The sequence below is a fragment of the Lepus europaeus genome, chromosome 10 (assembly GCF_033115175.1).
Source record: "Lepus europaeus isolate LE1 chromosome 10, mLepTim1.pri, whole genome shotgun sequence".
In the NCBI taxonomy this organism is placed as follows: Eukaryota; Metazoa; Chordata; class Mammalia; order Lagomorpha; family Leporidae; genus Lepus; species Lepus europaeus.
The window spans coordinates 37,810,600-37,828,206 of NC_084836.1; the positions used below are offsets into that span (position 1 = coordinate 37,810,600).

The following is a 17,607-nucleotide window of genomic DNA, read 5'->3' on the forward strand; positions in this document are numbered from 1 at the left end:
AAACCTGACAGCTTCCTCATGGTCAGTTTCCCAAACAGTGATTCCTCACTTGTGCCCAAAGGGAAGCAAAGAGCTTCCTTACAACACAAACTTCCCAAACCCCGGGCGAGCAGCATCAGTCTTGGCTCTTCCAAATCAAAGCAAGGCTGAGCGTCCCGTGAGTGGAGGCGGATGGGGAGACAGGGCAGCCGGCACCTTCTCCGGCTACCCATCTCCCCTAATTCCACTCCTGAGCGCCCTAGCAAAACCCGTTCCGAATCTGTAAGAGTACAGAACCCGACATCCTCCTGTAACTTCCACACATCATATTTGAAACCACCTGGGGATGCAGGGGGGCAAACACGAACCCTGAAGCAAAGGTCCTCATTGGCTTCAGGGCCAAGCTTGTGAGAATCACTTTCTGTGTGGACTCTTCTATTCCTACCCAGTACAACAAGGGTGAAGCAGTATGATTCATTGTTGAAGAATTTGACTTCCCAGGGCACTACGGAAAGGAGCTGTTTTCCAAACTCAGGAAAAGTAATATTAACAAATGGCAGAGGGTTTCCCCTCGGCTGCGTCCAGCATCAAGCACTACTATCAGTCACGTTATTTTTACAAAATGACATCATCGGCAATTCATCATGGAGAATTTTGACAGAACTAATGAATTAAAAAAACCGATGACAAAGACGCATATTCTTTACAAGGCTAAATTATTCTTCTGCCACCTTTGAAATCATGAACATAAGTTAAGAAACCCGAGAAGGAAAACAAGCAATGACTGAAACCCTGCTTGGTAGAGAAAGGTCAAAAAGGACACTTCCACTCAGGCAGGATCAAAAAGGAACGTATTTTAAATTCTGCTTGAAGAGGAACAAATTTGCGATTTAAATGGTGGCAAAGGACCAAGCAAGTAGATTACTCAGTAATCCAACGCTCAAGAGCCAACAATCACTTACTTTGTAAATGGTAGGCAAGATCTGTTTCATTTTCAGCCTGTGAAAGACAAAGACATCATAAACCGCTGAGACGGCCAGAACAGTCACTCCTTGTTCCTTCCACAACATGCTGCATCCTGCACACAGTCCTGTCCCCAGGAACCAGCCCCAGGTCCTGGCGGAGTAGCCTCTTGTCGAACAGTGTTTAATGTAGCACAGCAAGGAGAGGAGAAAGAACAGACTGGCCCCCACATCGGCCCGTCCCACGATTCCTGCCACTGCCTCTGTGTGAATGGGGTGCGAGGCGAACATCAAGCCAGCCATGAAGGTCCAGTATCCATCACCAAGGAGGATCTTGGAGAAGCTCGTGAAGAGGCCTGTGACAGCCGCATGCAACAGCACATTGACAAGATGGTAGCTCCAGGGGTTCAACCCTCCAATGGCATGGTTCAGACGAAAGGACAGGGTGCAGAGTGGCCGGTACGACTTGTGGCTGCCACTGTGGGTTAGAAGAGTCCCCCAAAAATCATTGTAGAAAATTTGAGTCCATGGAGTTTCTGGGAGAAGGTCCTGATTAGTCTTGATAGCACGGCTAAAAAACAAAATGTAAAAAAAAAAAAAAAAAAACGTAAAACACAAAAAGAAAAAAAATATGACATTGCTAAAGATACGGTCGCCCTCAGAAGCTCAGTCATTATGTGACCTTGTGATGGGACTAGACACACAAAGGTTCAAGTCGATCCTCTCCTTAACCAACACCACAATTAAGGCTGTATTTCTTGTCCTTAAAAGCTATCTCCCTTGTTGACATCCAAGTATCTTTCAATAATACAGGCTATTTTCTATCCGTGACTTCTGCTTTCCTGTAGCACTGGCCAAGCCACTGCCCCAAATAGCATGTGTCACTGTGGCCAAAAATGCGGATTCCTGGCTTCAGGTTGACAGCAGGCTTAAGAATTTGCATTTTTTTAAATGCAAATCAGCTGATGCAGGGGACACACAGAGCCAGGACCAGTCCCCTACAGAAACAAATGTGAAGTAGAATACCAGGGCCCAGACCAGTGATTCTCACACATTCAAGTCACCTGGGGATGTGTGAAAAGCAGGTTTGGGAAACACCCAGAGAATCCATGTTTCTAACAGCTCCCTGGTGATGCTGATGACATTTATATAAGAGCCTGGATAACTGGAGAGACAAGGAAGCACCAGCCTCCCTTTCTCCTTGCTAGGAAGCTTCAGCCTTTCCCACTTTTGAGCTCCTCAGGACTTCCTATCATCTACTGAATCATGGGATCCCATTGTCTTCAGCTTTCCATATTCACATGCCTGACATGAGCATTCTCCAGAAAGTTCATGAAAAATACAACCATGAAAAAATTAGGAATGGATTTCATTTGTGTGGTACCAAAAATTTATTTTTTACTTGCACTTTTCCATGAATGCTTTAAAGTACCCTCACATTTCCAAACAGCCTGTAAGAAGGAAGGACCTAGGATTTGTTGACCACCCCTATTGGCCAAGCACTGCGCTAGCTGCCCTGGCGACAACTCCTCATTTAATCCTTAGAACAAATCTGATGAGGTCGCTATCATTATCCTCCTAAGTGAGGAAATTACAGTTGCCAAACATTAATTAATATTTCCAAAGCCATACAAGTTGGAAATAATAGCACAGTTTTATGTGTTTGCTTTTTTCCACTACTCTGGAATTCTCAAAACGTGATCCTGATTCCGATTGGAGTCAACTGAAAAACAAACGAGTACAAAAATGTAATGGCTATTTTATTGTGTATTTGAAGGAAAATTTAATGATCACATCAAAGCTGAATTTCATGTGTTTGATTAGAATGAAAACTGAAAAGTCAACATAAAGACAAGTATTAAGGAACAAAGAGTCCCGGTGAACGGTCACGGTGCAAATATTCAAAGTGACATGTAAAGGACTCTGTTGGCATCATTCCCTCCCTGTGACAGTGTACCTCCCAGAGGACAGGGTGACATCTTGAATATTCTGTATTGCTGTGCACCTGTCTGTATTCACATATCCCACAGAGGCACAAGAATTCAAAGGGTACACAAAGAGAAGCTCCAGAATTGGAAACCTCTTGCCCAGTCTGATGAAAAGGGATGTTAGGGCATAAAGGCATTTGAGGAGCTCAAGAATCACAGACCTGCTAGTAGGCTTCCATAGTGACACATTTTGACATTCAATGATTGTCCAGCCTATGTCTCTACCATTGAGGAAAAGTGTTTTTTTTTCCTTTCTTACTATTTGTTGAACTCTTTACTTAGAGTTAATCTTATGAGTATCAAGCAAACAAAGGATATCACTGTAAAAATTGAGAGGGAAAAAGAGAAGGAGGGGGAGGAAGGATGGGAGCTTGGGGGGAGGGGTCCTAGTGGGAAATATCACTATGTTCCTCAATCTATGTATATGAATTACATGACATTTGTTTACGTTAAAGAAAATTTCTTAAAAGACACTGAAGAAAAAAAAAAAAAAAGGAAGAAAAGCCTTTCATGGAAAGGAAATCAATTTAAGTCCCAGTTCTGTAATTTACTTCCTCACTTCAAAAACAAAATGCAGCAAAGATTCAAACAGATTAAGAAAACCATCCGTGGTGACACAGTCACTGGACACAGCACAGTTGGCATTCTAGTTGGGATCAATGATGGGCAATGGCAGTTTTCAACAGCTTCTCTAAATTGTTTTCTAATTAACCTCTGAGTTGCAGTTTCTCTGGTAATGGTTTTACCTTGAAATCGTTTAACACTTAAAATTGCTCATTCGTCTTCTGCATAGAGAAGCAGGATCGCTGCTTTGCAGACACACGAGCACTGTAGAGAAACGAAAGGTTGCGGAGGAAGTACCCGCCCTGTCAGCTGCTACTGCTGCTACTCCCAGATTGCAGTGCCATCTATAAAGTGTACTCGACCTGTAACTTCTGAGATTAGGTACATTAGGGATTAGAATTAAAACAGATGCATCAGTAGTTAATGGATTAGTCTATGCCAAACACGATGCTAGTTCTTCTACATAGATTGACTTAAAAGAACTAGCTGACTTTCTAGATGTTCATTTGGTATAAAAAGCAGGTATCTTGAAAATTACTTCATGTTGTATTCCTAATTCATTGATCCCCAGTATCTAGTCTCCCAATTTTCCATATTAATAGAACCTCAGTTTTTTTCTGGGTACATGGTTATCTATCAAAGAAAGGAAAAAACACACTCATCTACTTCCCTTGAAGCTAACTTTGGTCAAATGACTAACTGTAGGTTAACACTTTCCCACAGTGTCCTTAAAGGGAAAAGCGTAGCCTTCTTCCCCTCTCTATGCTCCCTACTTGCTAGGAGGAGCACATCTGTAATTGCTGGAATTTCAGCAGCCATCTTGACCCATGAGGTGTTCTTAAGAAAACAGATTACAAACAGCAGAGCAGTAAAATTAAAGGAAACTAAGTCCTTGCCATGGGAGATAATATTAGCCCTGGGCTAAGTACTCCACCAATTCTTCAGTATCATAAACACATTGCTATCTTCTCCAAACTGATAATTTTGTGTTAACTAGCAGCAGCTGAACCTTGTCATAAGCAAAATCTTTTCACAGAAAATCTACTACATCACAGTGGTTTGACTTTTCATTTTGATCTTGATTTTTGCTAGTCTCCCTGTATTGACTGTGTATTAAATGAATTTCCATATAAATTGGCTTTTACAGTATTAGAAACAGATGTTTTTTCTGGATCCATTAAATTAAAACACACTGCTATGACATTCATCAAGAATTTAACCCAGAAATAATTGCTTAAGACTTGATGGGTTATAATTAAAAGAAATATGAAAAACCACCCAACTGCCAAACAACTTTGTCAGAGAGCACTGATTTCACACAATTCAGAATGAAAACCCAACCTGCTGCTATTAGACATTCACCTAGATATTGATGTGAAGGGCTCTAATGTCAACGCAGAAACTCTCATAGTCTCCCACAGGGCCGTGAGGGCTCAATGGCAAAGAATTCTGGGACAGGGCTTTGTTCATGCAGTGAGGAAAGCTGGGAAACACATTGTGTCTAGGACAATACCTTACCCTTACAGTGGTGGACCCATAAAGGATGAAGAATCCATAAAAGATAGTGAACATCTTTCCCAAGCCACATTTTCTACTAACTATTATTAGTTCAGCACCATAACTAACTCTGAAAGGCTTTTTTTGTGGGGGAAACACTTTAAAAATTTACTCAAAGATGCTATAATTTCTTACAGCCATAAATCTAGTCACTTGCAGGAACGACAGGATACAATATTTTCTGACTCTCAGAAAATGAGACTTCAAAACAAGAAAAAGCAACCTCATCATTTCATTGTAAGGAAAAACATTAAAGCACAGTCTCCAATTCACAGTTCAGAAAAAAGGAGATCAAAGGGCAAACAGTGTTAACACAAGAGAAGAAGAAACACCTTACTCACTTGCAAGCATACTTATTTAACCAATAGATGTGGTAGCCAAAGAATATGGAATGAGAATGAATGATACAAGGCTTTACTATCCAAGTCACATCACATATGCAGGTCATTTTAGGCACAGCCTAAAATGGCCTTAATAGTATCCGAGTAGTCTGCCGGAAAACCAACAAACGAAAAAGAACGTGAGAAGTTAGGGCAGTACTCCGACACTAAGCGTGCTAGATTTTGATCCATTTGCATTTTCTCCTGAGTCCAAAATGGAAATACTAAAAGTTCTGCTATTTCACAGCTAACACCTTAACTCAGAACAGAAATCCATGCTTTTATTTCTGAGGTTGCTTCTGTAGGTTGGTGTTGAAAATCCAGAAAGATGCTAAGGAGTAAGGGAATTTTCATCTCTGCATAAGGTGGAGAAAAAATCAGTGAAGATGAGAAAAAGACAATCGGATGTGGAATTCTCCAGAGAGCACAGGACTGAGAGGCTGTCTGTGGAAGCAAGGAGACAGTCTCTGGAGTTTTCGGGGAGTTCTTAAGCTGCTTCCAGTTGTGTTCATTCGAGGCTGTGTTTGCTGCCTTAGGACTTCTCCTTGAAGGACATTTGTGAATGTCCAACACTCTTGTGAAACTGATGGATGATGTGACACCGCCATCCAAACTGTCCTTGTGCTTTTCTCAGTTATTTTTTCTTTTGACCTTTTCAGTCACAAACAACCACATAAATGAGGACCATTAGTCCTTCAGACTAGCAGTGTTGCCTAGATTTTTAAAACATCAAATGGTGAGCTCTTCTGATGTTTTTTTTTTTTTTTTTTTTTTTTTTGACAGGCAGGGTGGACAGTGAGAGAGACAGAGAAAGGTCTTCCTTTACCGTTGGTTCACCCCCGCAAATGGCTGCTGCGGCTGGCGCACTGCGCTGATCTGAAGCCAGGAGCCAGGTGCTTCTCCTGGTCTCCCATGGGGTGCAGGGCCCAAGCACTTGGGCCATCCTCCACTGCCCTCCTGGGCCACAGCAGAGAGCTGGACTGGAAGAGGGGCAACCGGGACAGAATCCGGCGCCCCGACCGGGACTAGAACCCGCAGGGAGGATTAGCCTATTGATCCTCGGCCAGCCCTGATGCACTTTTGATTGTTCTACTTGAAAGGGAAGGCAAGGCCAAACTTTCATTTAGGGACGCAAACATAAAAGTTATAATTTGACATCTGTCTTGCAAAAGTAAAAGAATGTTTTTTGTTCACCTGCTGTGATGCAGTGTTACCCAAACTTTCCTATTCGTGGGCTATGTGATGCAGCAGGTAAGAAAACAGATTTTGGATCCAATGATCTTATACAGACTGAGATGATGGACACAGAATTACTTAACCGCCATGAACCTCAACCCCCTCATCTGTAAAATAAAGAACTATATTTGCCTTATGGTTAAATGCGTTACTAAGCAAAAAGTACTTTGTTATGGGTAATATAACCTGTACATGCAGTATAATGTTTGTGATACATATTAGCTACTATTCTTATTACCATCAGTACCAACAATGGAAGCTAACCATCAATACATACACAATGACTGCTTTCATCAATGTTTATAGCCATACAAATTTATGGATCATGGTCGTGAGCAGTTCACTTAAACTTCAAGTTTTAGTGAAACTTTCAAAATGAGATAATATGCATTTCTGAAGTGTTACTTTTGGTCTTTTAACACACTGCTCTTCTCATCCTCTTATCTGAATACCTCTTTGCGACTCCTCTGGAATTTCCCCTCTGTGGCCCTCATCAACAACTGCCACTCAAGTGTTGACTTATCCATCTACACTTCTCGTCTTAGTGTTGCACAGGAGTGTACACTAACTACCCAGTAGATACCCACAGCTGAACCAGAAACACAATCATGGTTCTGCAACTATACCAGTGATGTTGCCCTTCCTAAGTTTGCCTCTTTAGAGCTCTGTTTCCTTATCTGTGGTTTGCAGATAATAATACCTCTTACAAATTGTTATGTTCAAGCCCAAACAAGACACTGTTAATGTACAATGTTTGGGGAAAAAAAATCAGTTTTTTTTATTATACAAGCCTGCTGTTTTCTAGACCACTTCCTTCCAGTAACAGTATCTTGTCCACATTTACTCTCCATCTGTGTGGGTGCAGTGAGGCTGTGTTCATCCCCTAGGGAAAGGCCATCACACTATTTGCACAAAGACTATGCTGTACTTCCCCCTTCTCCCTTCTCCCTGGCCACACAACTGACTGAAGGGGCAAGCCAGGCCTTTCAGAGTCAATATGGCATCCATACTCCACTGAGACTCTTCCTCCAAATCCATTAAGATTCTAGGGCTACCACAGGACTCCCTCAAGACACTCTCTACCTGACAGCAAAGCCAAAGTTAAAGAATTCCAGATCAAGGAGACAAAGGGGTAATCCCTAATGTAGCTGAATCCAGTCTTGCCTGAATCCTATACTGTTAAGTAAGCCAATACATGCCCCTAAGTCAAACCTACTTGGAGCTGCTATTCTGATACCCACACCCAAATGGGTGTGAAATACTACAGCACTGTTTAACTATCATGTAACGTTGTTAGCGGCCCTTTGAGCATCTTAAGCTTATTGAGTCTGAACCTAATCTTTCCCATAAACCATCTTCTTATACAAGCCCCTTACCAAGTAGCATCATTCTTTCAACACTGTGCATCAGGACTCTTTCTCTGCTTGCTCCAATGCCCACGTTTCCGTTGATTGATGACATTACCAAGTTGTTCAGAACCTCAGAGAAAATCCAACTCCAGTTTGCCCGGAATCCTCTAATTTCCATTATCTCCTGCCCTCATTCACACATTCATTGTTTTCTGCCTGTACTGCTTAGCACCTGTACTACAACTGCCTTGTCAGTTTGACCTTTCCCTCATTAGGCTATGGATTCCCTCAAGAAAGGAATTCTGTTTTCTCCCAGTGTCCAACACATCTTAGACATGTAATACACATGGTTAATGTGAACGGACTAGCTAGGCCTGCCTGTTTTCATTCCCACTTTGACTCATTATGCATGCTATGGATAGAAAAAACTTCCCGAAATGTAACTCTAACACCACGACTGCCCCCACTAAAATCCCTTATCACGCCCTATTTCTTACAATAATAAACACCTTCACAGGCTCCCCTTTATGAGTTCCAGGCTAATCTCCGTATACATCCTTATAGCACACTTCCCAGCCTCGACTCCATTTCTTTCCTCCTGGATGCTCTTCCAATCACTACACCTTTCCAAACACACTTCACCCTCCCAGGGCTAGTGTACACAGTCATCGTTCCCCCAAAGCCTTTTCTCATTGTTGTAGAATATGCTCCATGTTGACCCTGAGTATTAACACATTTCTAATAAAACTCCTGACTCCTTACGACAAATATCAGGTTCTTCAATGGTATGTAGGAGATACATCAGAAATAGTATGCTTTGAAAATGACATGCAGGGGCTTTTCATATCCCCTCTTCCACCCTCTATTGGAAGTCATTGCCCAAGAAAATGGATTGCTTTCAGTCACTCATTTATTCCTTCCCTCAGCAATGGGCTAGATACTATGAGGGGCACTGCAGATACACTGGTGAGCAAAACAGAGTCTCCGATTTTCAGAAACATTTTGCCTAGCAGAGGCGGCAAGTATGTACACGAGGCATCGTGCATTAAGTGCTACTTGAACACAAATACGGACACAGCTAAGGGAGAATACAATGCAGACTTCCAGCATCCTAGAGGGTTGAAAGCTTCCAGGAGGGAAGCCTATCACAAACACACAATGAGTACGGGGGTTGTGGAGACGCTTCCAGGCCCACAGCTAGTATCTTCCAAGTCCACGGGACAGGACAAAGTGTGAGAAGCTTAGGATCTGAAAACACAACAGGCTTGCTTAGCTAGGACAGAGTGTTAGGAATAACTGGTATTGCTTTTCCATGTACTACTGCCCATCAAGAGGCTATGGAGAAGAATTTGGCTGGACATGAAATCTCACCAACACTCTTCAGGATTGACTCATTCATTGTCTTGTTGGAAGATTTTTATCTGCTGTCCCTCCCCCTAGTACACTGTTGACTTCTTAAAATAGAAAAACCATCTTGTGTACCTTTGGGAGCCTAGCACATAGTAGGCACTCGACAAACATCTGGTGAGCAGAATTCTAATTAGAGACGATTAGTACTGATAAAGTTGCATTCATCTTTTGGGAGAAGTCTAGATTGCTTTAAGTATGTAGGGAATAATCACTTTCATCTAAAAGTAGTACACTCACTCTGGGCTCTAACCTCTGCTCACTCAATGATAATTAACTGTGAAAAACCATCAGGTTAATTGGCTTACCCAAATATCTTTGGCACTCATTTGCCACTTAACCTATAATCCCTTCATTAGAGACCCTCTTTAGGGATAAGCTATTATATTTAGAAAGCTCCAGCTAATATGCAAATATTTGGCTATTTGGGTAGCGGAATGAGAAAAATATTGTAACATCTGAAGCCTGCCTTAATTTGGGGATAAGCAAGGTATTTCAGGACGCGAGAGGAAGCAAAGGTCAGTCAAGTAAATTTCAGGGTTGAGAGCTGGACTGTTCAAGGCAGTGTTGGGTTTCTAGTCCCTGGAGCAATAGCAGCCCTAGGAGTTGGACATGCATTTATCATTAGAACGTGAATACTTTATGTACTTTTTTCCATCTATATCTCCTAATGGATTGCAAACCCTCCAAGGGTAGAGATGATGATGACAACTTGGTAAGCAACTGTCATTTAATGAATTGTCACTCACTATGTAGATGCTGAATGAAAAGAGGCCACAAGGAGTAACAGGAGAACCTGCTGTCAGCCATCCAAGAGACAGGGCCCCAAATAACCTGCTTATTTTGTCTAACAATCCCAAACCTAGCAACTAAAAGGACATTCTTAATGGAGCCCTCTTCCAACTCTCTAGGAGCTTTCCCCACAAGCAATAAAGGAGCTTTATGAGCTCCATCTGCACAGCAATCCTCCCCTTCCCTACGCCATCCTCCAAAAAACAAAAAAAGCCAATTGCTGATTAAAAGATGGCCCCAGGTGCAACAGAACTAAACCTGGAGAACTTCCATGTGTGAAGCGGCTCCTTCCTTTTCCTTCGTACTGGGAGAAGTGAGAAGAAATCCTAGCTGAATATCTGTAGGTATCTGTATGTCCCCAGATAAGCCAGTGCTACCATTTTCATAATTTCTACAGGAATTAGCCATAAAAATCCTTAGACATCTGTGAAAGCTAATTATTAGTCCATGTAAAAGAAAATTTAAAATTAAACTTCAGTTACCTAAAGATGTTTTCAGTGTTATTTATATGAAAAGCATTTTTCCACATTACAGCAAAAACATCATGGAAATCTCAAATACTACACTTTCAGCATTTAATTTCACTGACTGGAGGATCCATCTATATTAATATTAGCTCCTTAATAATCTGAAATATTTTTCACTTTTCAATTTGCATAGTGAAAATTGAGACTTTCTACATATCTAGTCCTTTTATCTGATCATGACATCTTGGCATTATTAAATAAGGCCATACACTGCTTCTTTTCACTGTACTAAATTGAATCAGAGCCTCAAAAGCTTAATAAGCACATCTTTTTCCTCATTTTCCAGACTCAAGATTAGTAACCAAAATAAGATGCATTAAGCTTTCCCACTGCTAAAAGTTAAAACAAGTATATAAAGCACTTTAGTACACTAGTATACACAATTCATAAATTTGTCATTTTTATAGGTTTTCATAATTTATGGCTATATAAATTTTTAAATTTATTATTTTCACATATGCAATGTTTCACTTGCAAAAGTCTCCAACATTAGTTATGGTATTTTTTTGCCAAGTGTGATACGTTCTTTATAAAAGCTTTTCTGTATTTAAGACATTGCAAATGTTTGACTATTTAAGAGATGCAATGAAAATCAGATTGTAATTTTTATGAAGTGCCAACTTTCAAAAATGAATGGGCTCCATGGAACACTTCAAGAGAAAGAACTTAAAATGTAACCATCGGATTCCAGGAACACTATGTGTCCACGGTCTTGTTCTATGTGCTTTTACAGAATAAAAGATGCAATCTTTATGCTTGAGCACTTTGTTTTCCAAACATATTCTCTAAACAGGTGTATATAACAAACTAAGGATACACCTATTCAGTTAAAATATCTGTCTTAGTACTTAAAGGTTCTATACCGAACAGGCTTGCTGAAGCACATGTTAATTGTCCTGACTACTCAAGTACTCTGTTCCTTTAAAACAAAAAACAAAACTCAGATCATTATGGGAGGTTATAACCTTCACCTAAGCTAAACCAGAATGCACCTCTGATTAGGATCACTGCCTGCGAATGCAGGAAAGAGTCCTCAGCCTGAACATTGCCATCCCAGGGAGGTTAGAGGAATGTGAAAAGGAGAACCAGCCAGCTTTGGAAAAAGCAGGCGGGGCGGAGGTTAGAGGGATGGCTGCACTACACACTGCATCATCCTAATGTTTGACTTATCTGTTCACCTAACGCCTGGGTCTTAACCAAATCACCTTTATCCACACCGCTCCTGCAGCCAAACACAATAGCCAAGAAGCTTATTTCTGCCAAATGTTTGCAACGATCCCTCTCTCCTTTTCCACTTCAAGTGTTCCACACGTTGCCAACATATCCCTCTCATAGGTATTGCTGTCATGATACCTCCTTCCATTTGTATCAGTCTGTTACCTTTCATCAAATGTGCTCATGCTGATGACGTTCTTTAGTTTTTATCATGGCTGTTTGAGTAAGCAGATGTGGAAAGAAAGTCCTGCCTGAAACGACTGGATCAGGCAACATGAGAGTCACCCATCCTACAATCCAAGTCTCAACTCCTCATGTATTGGTCTCCTTTTCATAGGCAAATTCCCTATGTTGCAGTCCCAACCTTTGCATTTGGATGTAGGTTCTTTATGTAAGTCACCAAGTTCAAGGGAGCCCTTAGGGTGGCTTCTAATCCACCCTGCTATCCACACAGGGGACAACCTAGGTGGACAGACACTAGGGATGTGCACACACAGAGTAAATACGCGGAGGGACACAGTGAGAAGGCGGTCATCAGAAAGCCTGCCGACACCTTCCATCTTCATGTCCAGCCTCCACGCAGTGGCGGAGGCAGTGAATGCTGTCTGTGCTACTGGGATATGCTATTTCCTTAAGGCAACCCCAGCCCACTAACACACCCCTGTACACCAAAGTGACCATCCTGCCTAATTCCATACTATCCCTCGCTGTTTCACAGGCACTACGCTTCTCACACAGCTAGATTTCTCCAGTACGACATCTGGGGCTCCGTTTTGGCTGTAGGTTGTTTTCTAAGCAGAAGTAATGTTTTAAGGTATCTTATTCTCAGTTCTGCCAAAAAAATTGTCTAAATTCTCTAAGAAAAAAAAATCCTTGATCTTACCAACTGCACCAATACACTGGAGCATGAACACTAACTAAATAGACGCAATAAAACACTACTGCTACTTCATATTTATATTGAGATTGACTAAGTTTACAAAGCACACCTATTATCTCATTTTATCTTCACAATCATGCCACAAAACTGGGAAACTGAGGCTGGAACGGTTAATTAACGAGCTCACACTTAATAAGAGGCAGAAGGAACTTGAACATTGTTCTCCCAACTACTCCATTTAATGTTCAAAGTGGCCTCCGTTGTTCCTCCACATGCACAATAAATCTCCAGTGAGAGTGTCTGTAAGACGATTTGAAATAAAATCCTAGTCTATTATTGCATTTTGTCTGGAATCCATATATCTGCCCTCAAGACTCAATAAAGCTATAAAAATGCTTTTGTACCATATTCTTTTAATTTCTGCATTTCAAAAAGAGGACTCTTCTTTTAACACTAAGGAATCTTGGAAAACGTGCGTCAAAGGAAGGTGTGAGTTGTCTTCCAGTGACGGGTGAAAAAGGCAGTTTTATGAAAGCCAAAAACTAACCTATAATTTCATATTACTAAATTTAATAGAAAACATATCCTGGCAGAAACTGTACTGCTTGCATCCCTCTTCAGCTATAAAACAGTCACACACACACATACACACACACATACATCTGAGAAAGATCAGACTTTGAACACACTGCAGCAACACACATGCAAAACACGGGAAGTTTCACCAGGGCGGCCTGCGATGACAGGATACACAGACATCACTACAATAAAATCAGCCTCACAGCTAAATCAGAGGGTCTTTTTGGACACGAGAATATATGAGCCCTGATGAAAAACAGATAGGCAAGGAGGAAAACATTCTAATTTAAAACTAACACAGATGAGCCTACATAAAGCACCCAAACATTTGGCCCACAAACCACCAGCAACTCTAATTTGTCATGGAAGGCAAGAGATATTTCACCCAAGAAGGAGAAGGAACAAACAAACAAACAAAAAAGATATGACTCCAGCATTGAAATTTACCAACATTCTAACGCATAGTACTCTCTAAACTCAATGTCATTCCTTGACTCAACTTTAATAATCAAGAGATAAATTTCAGGGAGCTCTGACACTTTATGCTCCGTAGCCCTTCCAATAAATCACATTGTAGGCGCTCAGTGTTCACATACCATTTAGCAAGTGTATCATCAGTTCAGATCTCATGTTATGAACCAATTATAAAGCCTCACTATATGGCTTTTAGAAAAGAAGAATCTTAAGCAAGGCAGGCTATGAGTAGCACCTCTCCTTTGGAAGTCAGAATCTGTGTCTCACTTCTAAATTACCTAACCTCCGCAAGACTTGAAAACCCAAAACCAGAACCGTAAGATCATTTTTATTCAATCTTGATCATCACTGCCTTCAATAAACAAAACCTCGTCACCCTGACCATTGCCAGAAAAAAAGTTTTCAACGTACAAGTAACTGTGTTAATCAAATACATTCACAAGGCAAGAAATGAACAAGGAAAACTTAAGAATGGAAGATGGTATTCAGTCAGAGGCATCTATGCAGAACAGATCTAATTTTTCACCCCAATTTGTGGAGGAAAAAAAGCTACATTTGTCTTCTATTTGAAGCAATTCCTAAAAATTATGTTAAGTGTTAAACACAGACACACACACACACACACACACACTTCAAAGCTAGCCAAACCTTGATTGGAAATATCTCTCTTGGGCTTGTTGGCTATGAATGGTATGATTCACTTTTCTCATCCATAAACTTCTAGTGGTGGTGAAAATTAAACAAGGTAGCTAGTTTACTATGACACAGGGGTAGCTGTTTGACAGCCGACTTCCTTCAGTGATTCACCTGCCTTACCTGACTGGATGCCACAGCCAGGCACTGTTTTCTGCAGTGTTAGTCAAGATGACTAGATATAGCATTCAGTGACTGGAGCCATTCATCTTTTCTCTTTGGCATATTCTCTAGGTCCTTTCCTCCTCTCCCCTCCTCTGTACCCATGTGGAAACATGCTAGTATGAATAAGTGAAGCCCATGATTCAACTGAAGATCAAATGAACGATATTCACAGCCCATGATTCAACTGAAGATCAAATGAACGATATCAAATGAACAACCTAAGTTCAACTGAGGTGATCAAAAAGCTTAAAAGGAACAAGAGAAGGTCACAGGACTCATAGCACAGGTCATGTCCTGCACAGAATATTCTAGAAAGCCATCTCATCAGGCAGCTGCACATTACCCAGGAAGCTGGGCATGGGGAACTTTGCCTAAAAATCACAGATTCAAATACACAATGTGCTCTGTGAAGAATTACATCATTAGCCACAAACCGCCTGCGGCACCGGCACCCCGGGTTCTAGTCCCGGTTGGGGCGCCAGATTCTGTCCTGGTTGCTCCTCTTCCAGTCCAGCTCTCTGCTGTGGCCCGGGAGTGCAGTGGAGGATGGCCCAGGTCCTTGGGCCCTGCACCCACATGGGAGACCAGGAGGAAGCACTTGGCTCCTGGCTTCAGATAGGCCCGCAACGCTCCAGCCTTAGCGGCCACTTGGGGGATTGAACCAATGGAAGGAACACCTTTCTCTGTCTCTCTCTCTCTCTCACTGTCTAACTCTGCCTGTCCCAAAAAAAAAAAAAAAAAAAAAAAAGTATCAAAGGAATTAGGTCTGGCATTTCCAATCATATGCCCATCTATGTTGTTTTCAAAAATAGCAACTTTTCACCAAGTGGACAATATATGTTCTATCCCTTTATCTTTGCTAATAACACATACAAGTCAACATAATATTTGGAAGTGCACTCTCCACACTCTTCAAGAGAAACTAGGCCTACGCAGGTGGGCAGTACATTGGCTATCCTTCGTGATGGCCTGGAATACAACTAAGAAGAGTTTAAGATCAGACAAGAAACTCACTTTGTGAAAAGACAATGTCACACACCCTACCACGGCCACACCACTCCAAGTACACGGATTTTTACATTTATAAGCTGAGATTAAAAGTTACCTTGAGAGGTTAGCAGAAGAGGCATTCCCAGATGCTATATTGGTCCTCTCTTTTTTTTTTTTTTTTTTTTTTTTTTGGCAGGCAGAGTGGACAGTGAAAGAGAGAGAGAGAGAGAGAAAGGTCTTCCTTTGCCGTTGGCTCACCCTCCAATGGCCGCCGTGCCCGGCGCACCGCGCTGTTCCAATGGCAGGAGCCAGGTGCTTCTCCTGGTCTCCCATGGGGTACAGGGCCCAAGCACTTGGGCCATCCTCCACTGAACTCCTGGGCCACAGCAGAGAGCTGGCCTGGAAGAGGGGCAATCAGGACAGAATCCGGTGCCCTGACTGGGACTAGAACCTGGTGTGCCGGCAGCGTAGGCGGAGGATTAGCCTAGTGAGCCGTGGCGCCGGCCTGGTCCTCTCTTCTAATGGCTTCCTCTCTGATGGCATCCTGGGGGGAAGTTCAGTCTTTCTAATGAGAATAAAACTGTACTGCAACTCTCCAAGGGCACTGACCACTATAAAAAGGAACCCCAAGCTCCGCTGTCTTTAAAAGGCAATAGGTCATTGGGAAAAGTCATTTTTCAAAGCTCCAGTGAACTGGCACACTGCTTTTAGCTGGTCACAGAGATAAGGCGTGCAGTCCCAGAAACAGAATCACCTTTATGTAATTTTTAGTGCCTGTCCATTTCATAGCTCCCAAGAGGAATCAAGGCCTTACTTATGGCACCATAAATGGTCGGGACTGCATATGCATGTGTTTTGACAAGGCATCAAGAAAGGCATCCAGCGTCTATTAATCTCAGATGAACATTTGATAAACTCTACAAGAGTAAAACACAGGCATCATCCCATCCATTCTAAAAGGGAAAAACTAGTAATAACCTCATCACTGTCACCCTGCAAAAGAATTTAAGTGAAAATAAAGCTCCTAGAGTGAACATGTGCTTTTTATTTCCCACTCTGAAAGCGCACACAGGTATAAATATGTTCCAAAGGCTATGGATTCATCTGGAATGTGAAAGACCATGGGGTTCACACATATAAAGATCAACAGTTGTTTTAGAAATTAACTACACCACATCTTAAACTTCTACACAGGTTCTAAACTGATCCAGGTGTTACCATCAGGACAGAAACAGACGCAGGGTTTGCACAGTCAACTGGGACTTCAGCTCCAACACCACTTAATGGGCTCCACGTGCTGAAAATAATCATCCTGTAGGAAGTACACTCAAGCAAAGGCTGAACTTTCTAATGCAACAAGCATTTCATTATCTACCTGATGCTCACAGCATACTCTCGGGCTGACATTGTTTTTATTCTGCTCATGGTGCCTTTGTGGTTTTGAGGGAGAAAAAAAGGTAGCAAAAGCAGGGGTGTTGATGACCTGACACCATGACACCAGTGCTGACCACGCGATCTAGTCAGCAAGGGTTGCACCAGCCTGGGTCTTATGATCTCATCCAGACCCTCAAAGTGGCTCAGAGAGTCAAGGAGGAAGATAGGGATGTTATGTAATAGCCACCGTTACTAATGGATATATAGGACTTTCTAATTTTCAAAGTATTTTTATGCACATCACGCAACTTCATGAATGCTTTTCCCATAATGCCAGTGTTCAACATAAAGACTTTTAACCAAGATTACACAGTGAGTGTAGACTCCATTTAGGAAAACTATTTCATGTCTGCAATGGTGGTTCCAGTGCTACACCTGCGACTCCACTTGCCCCAGTGCTATTTATGATGGACTGATTCATGAAAAGGAAAATTTA

General features: G+C 41.8%; 1 protein-coding gene across 1 annotated transcript in view; it reads right to left on the reverse strand.

Annotated features, from left to right (window-relative positions):
* Positions 1-17,607, reverse strand: part of TMTC2 (transmembrane O-mannosyltransferase targeting cadherins 2) — a 431,967-nt gene that overhangs the window by 264,302 nt on the left and 150,058 nt on the right. The window contains exon 2 of the mRNA XM_062203152.1: positions 942-1,512. Within this exon, the coding sequence (XP_062059136.1) occupies positions 942-1,512 (571 nt within the window). The remainder of the gene's footprint in view (positions 1-941; positions 1,513-17,607) is intronic.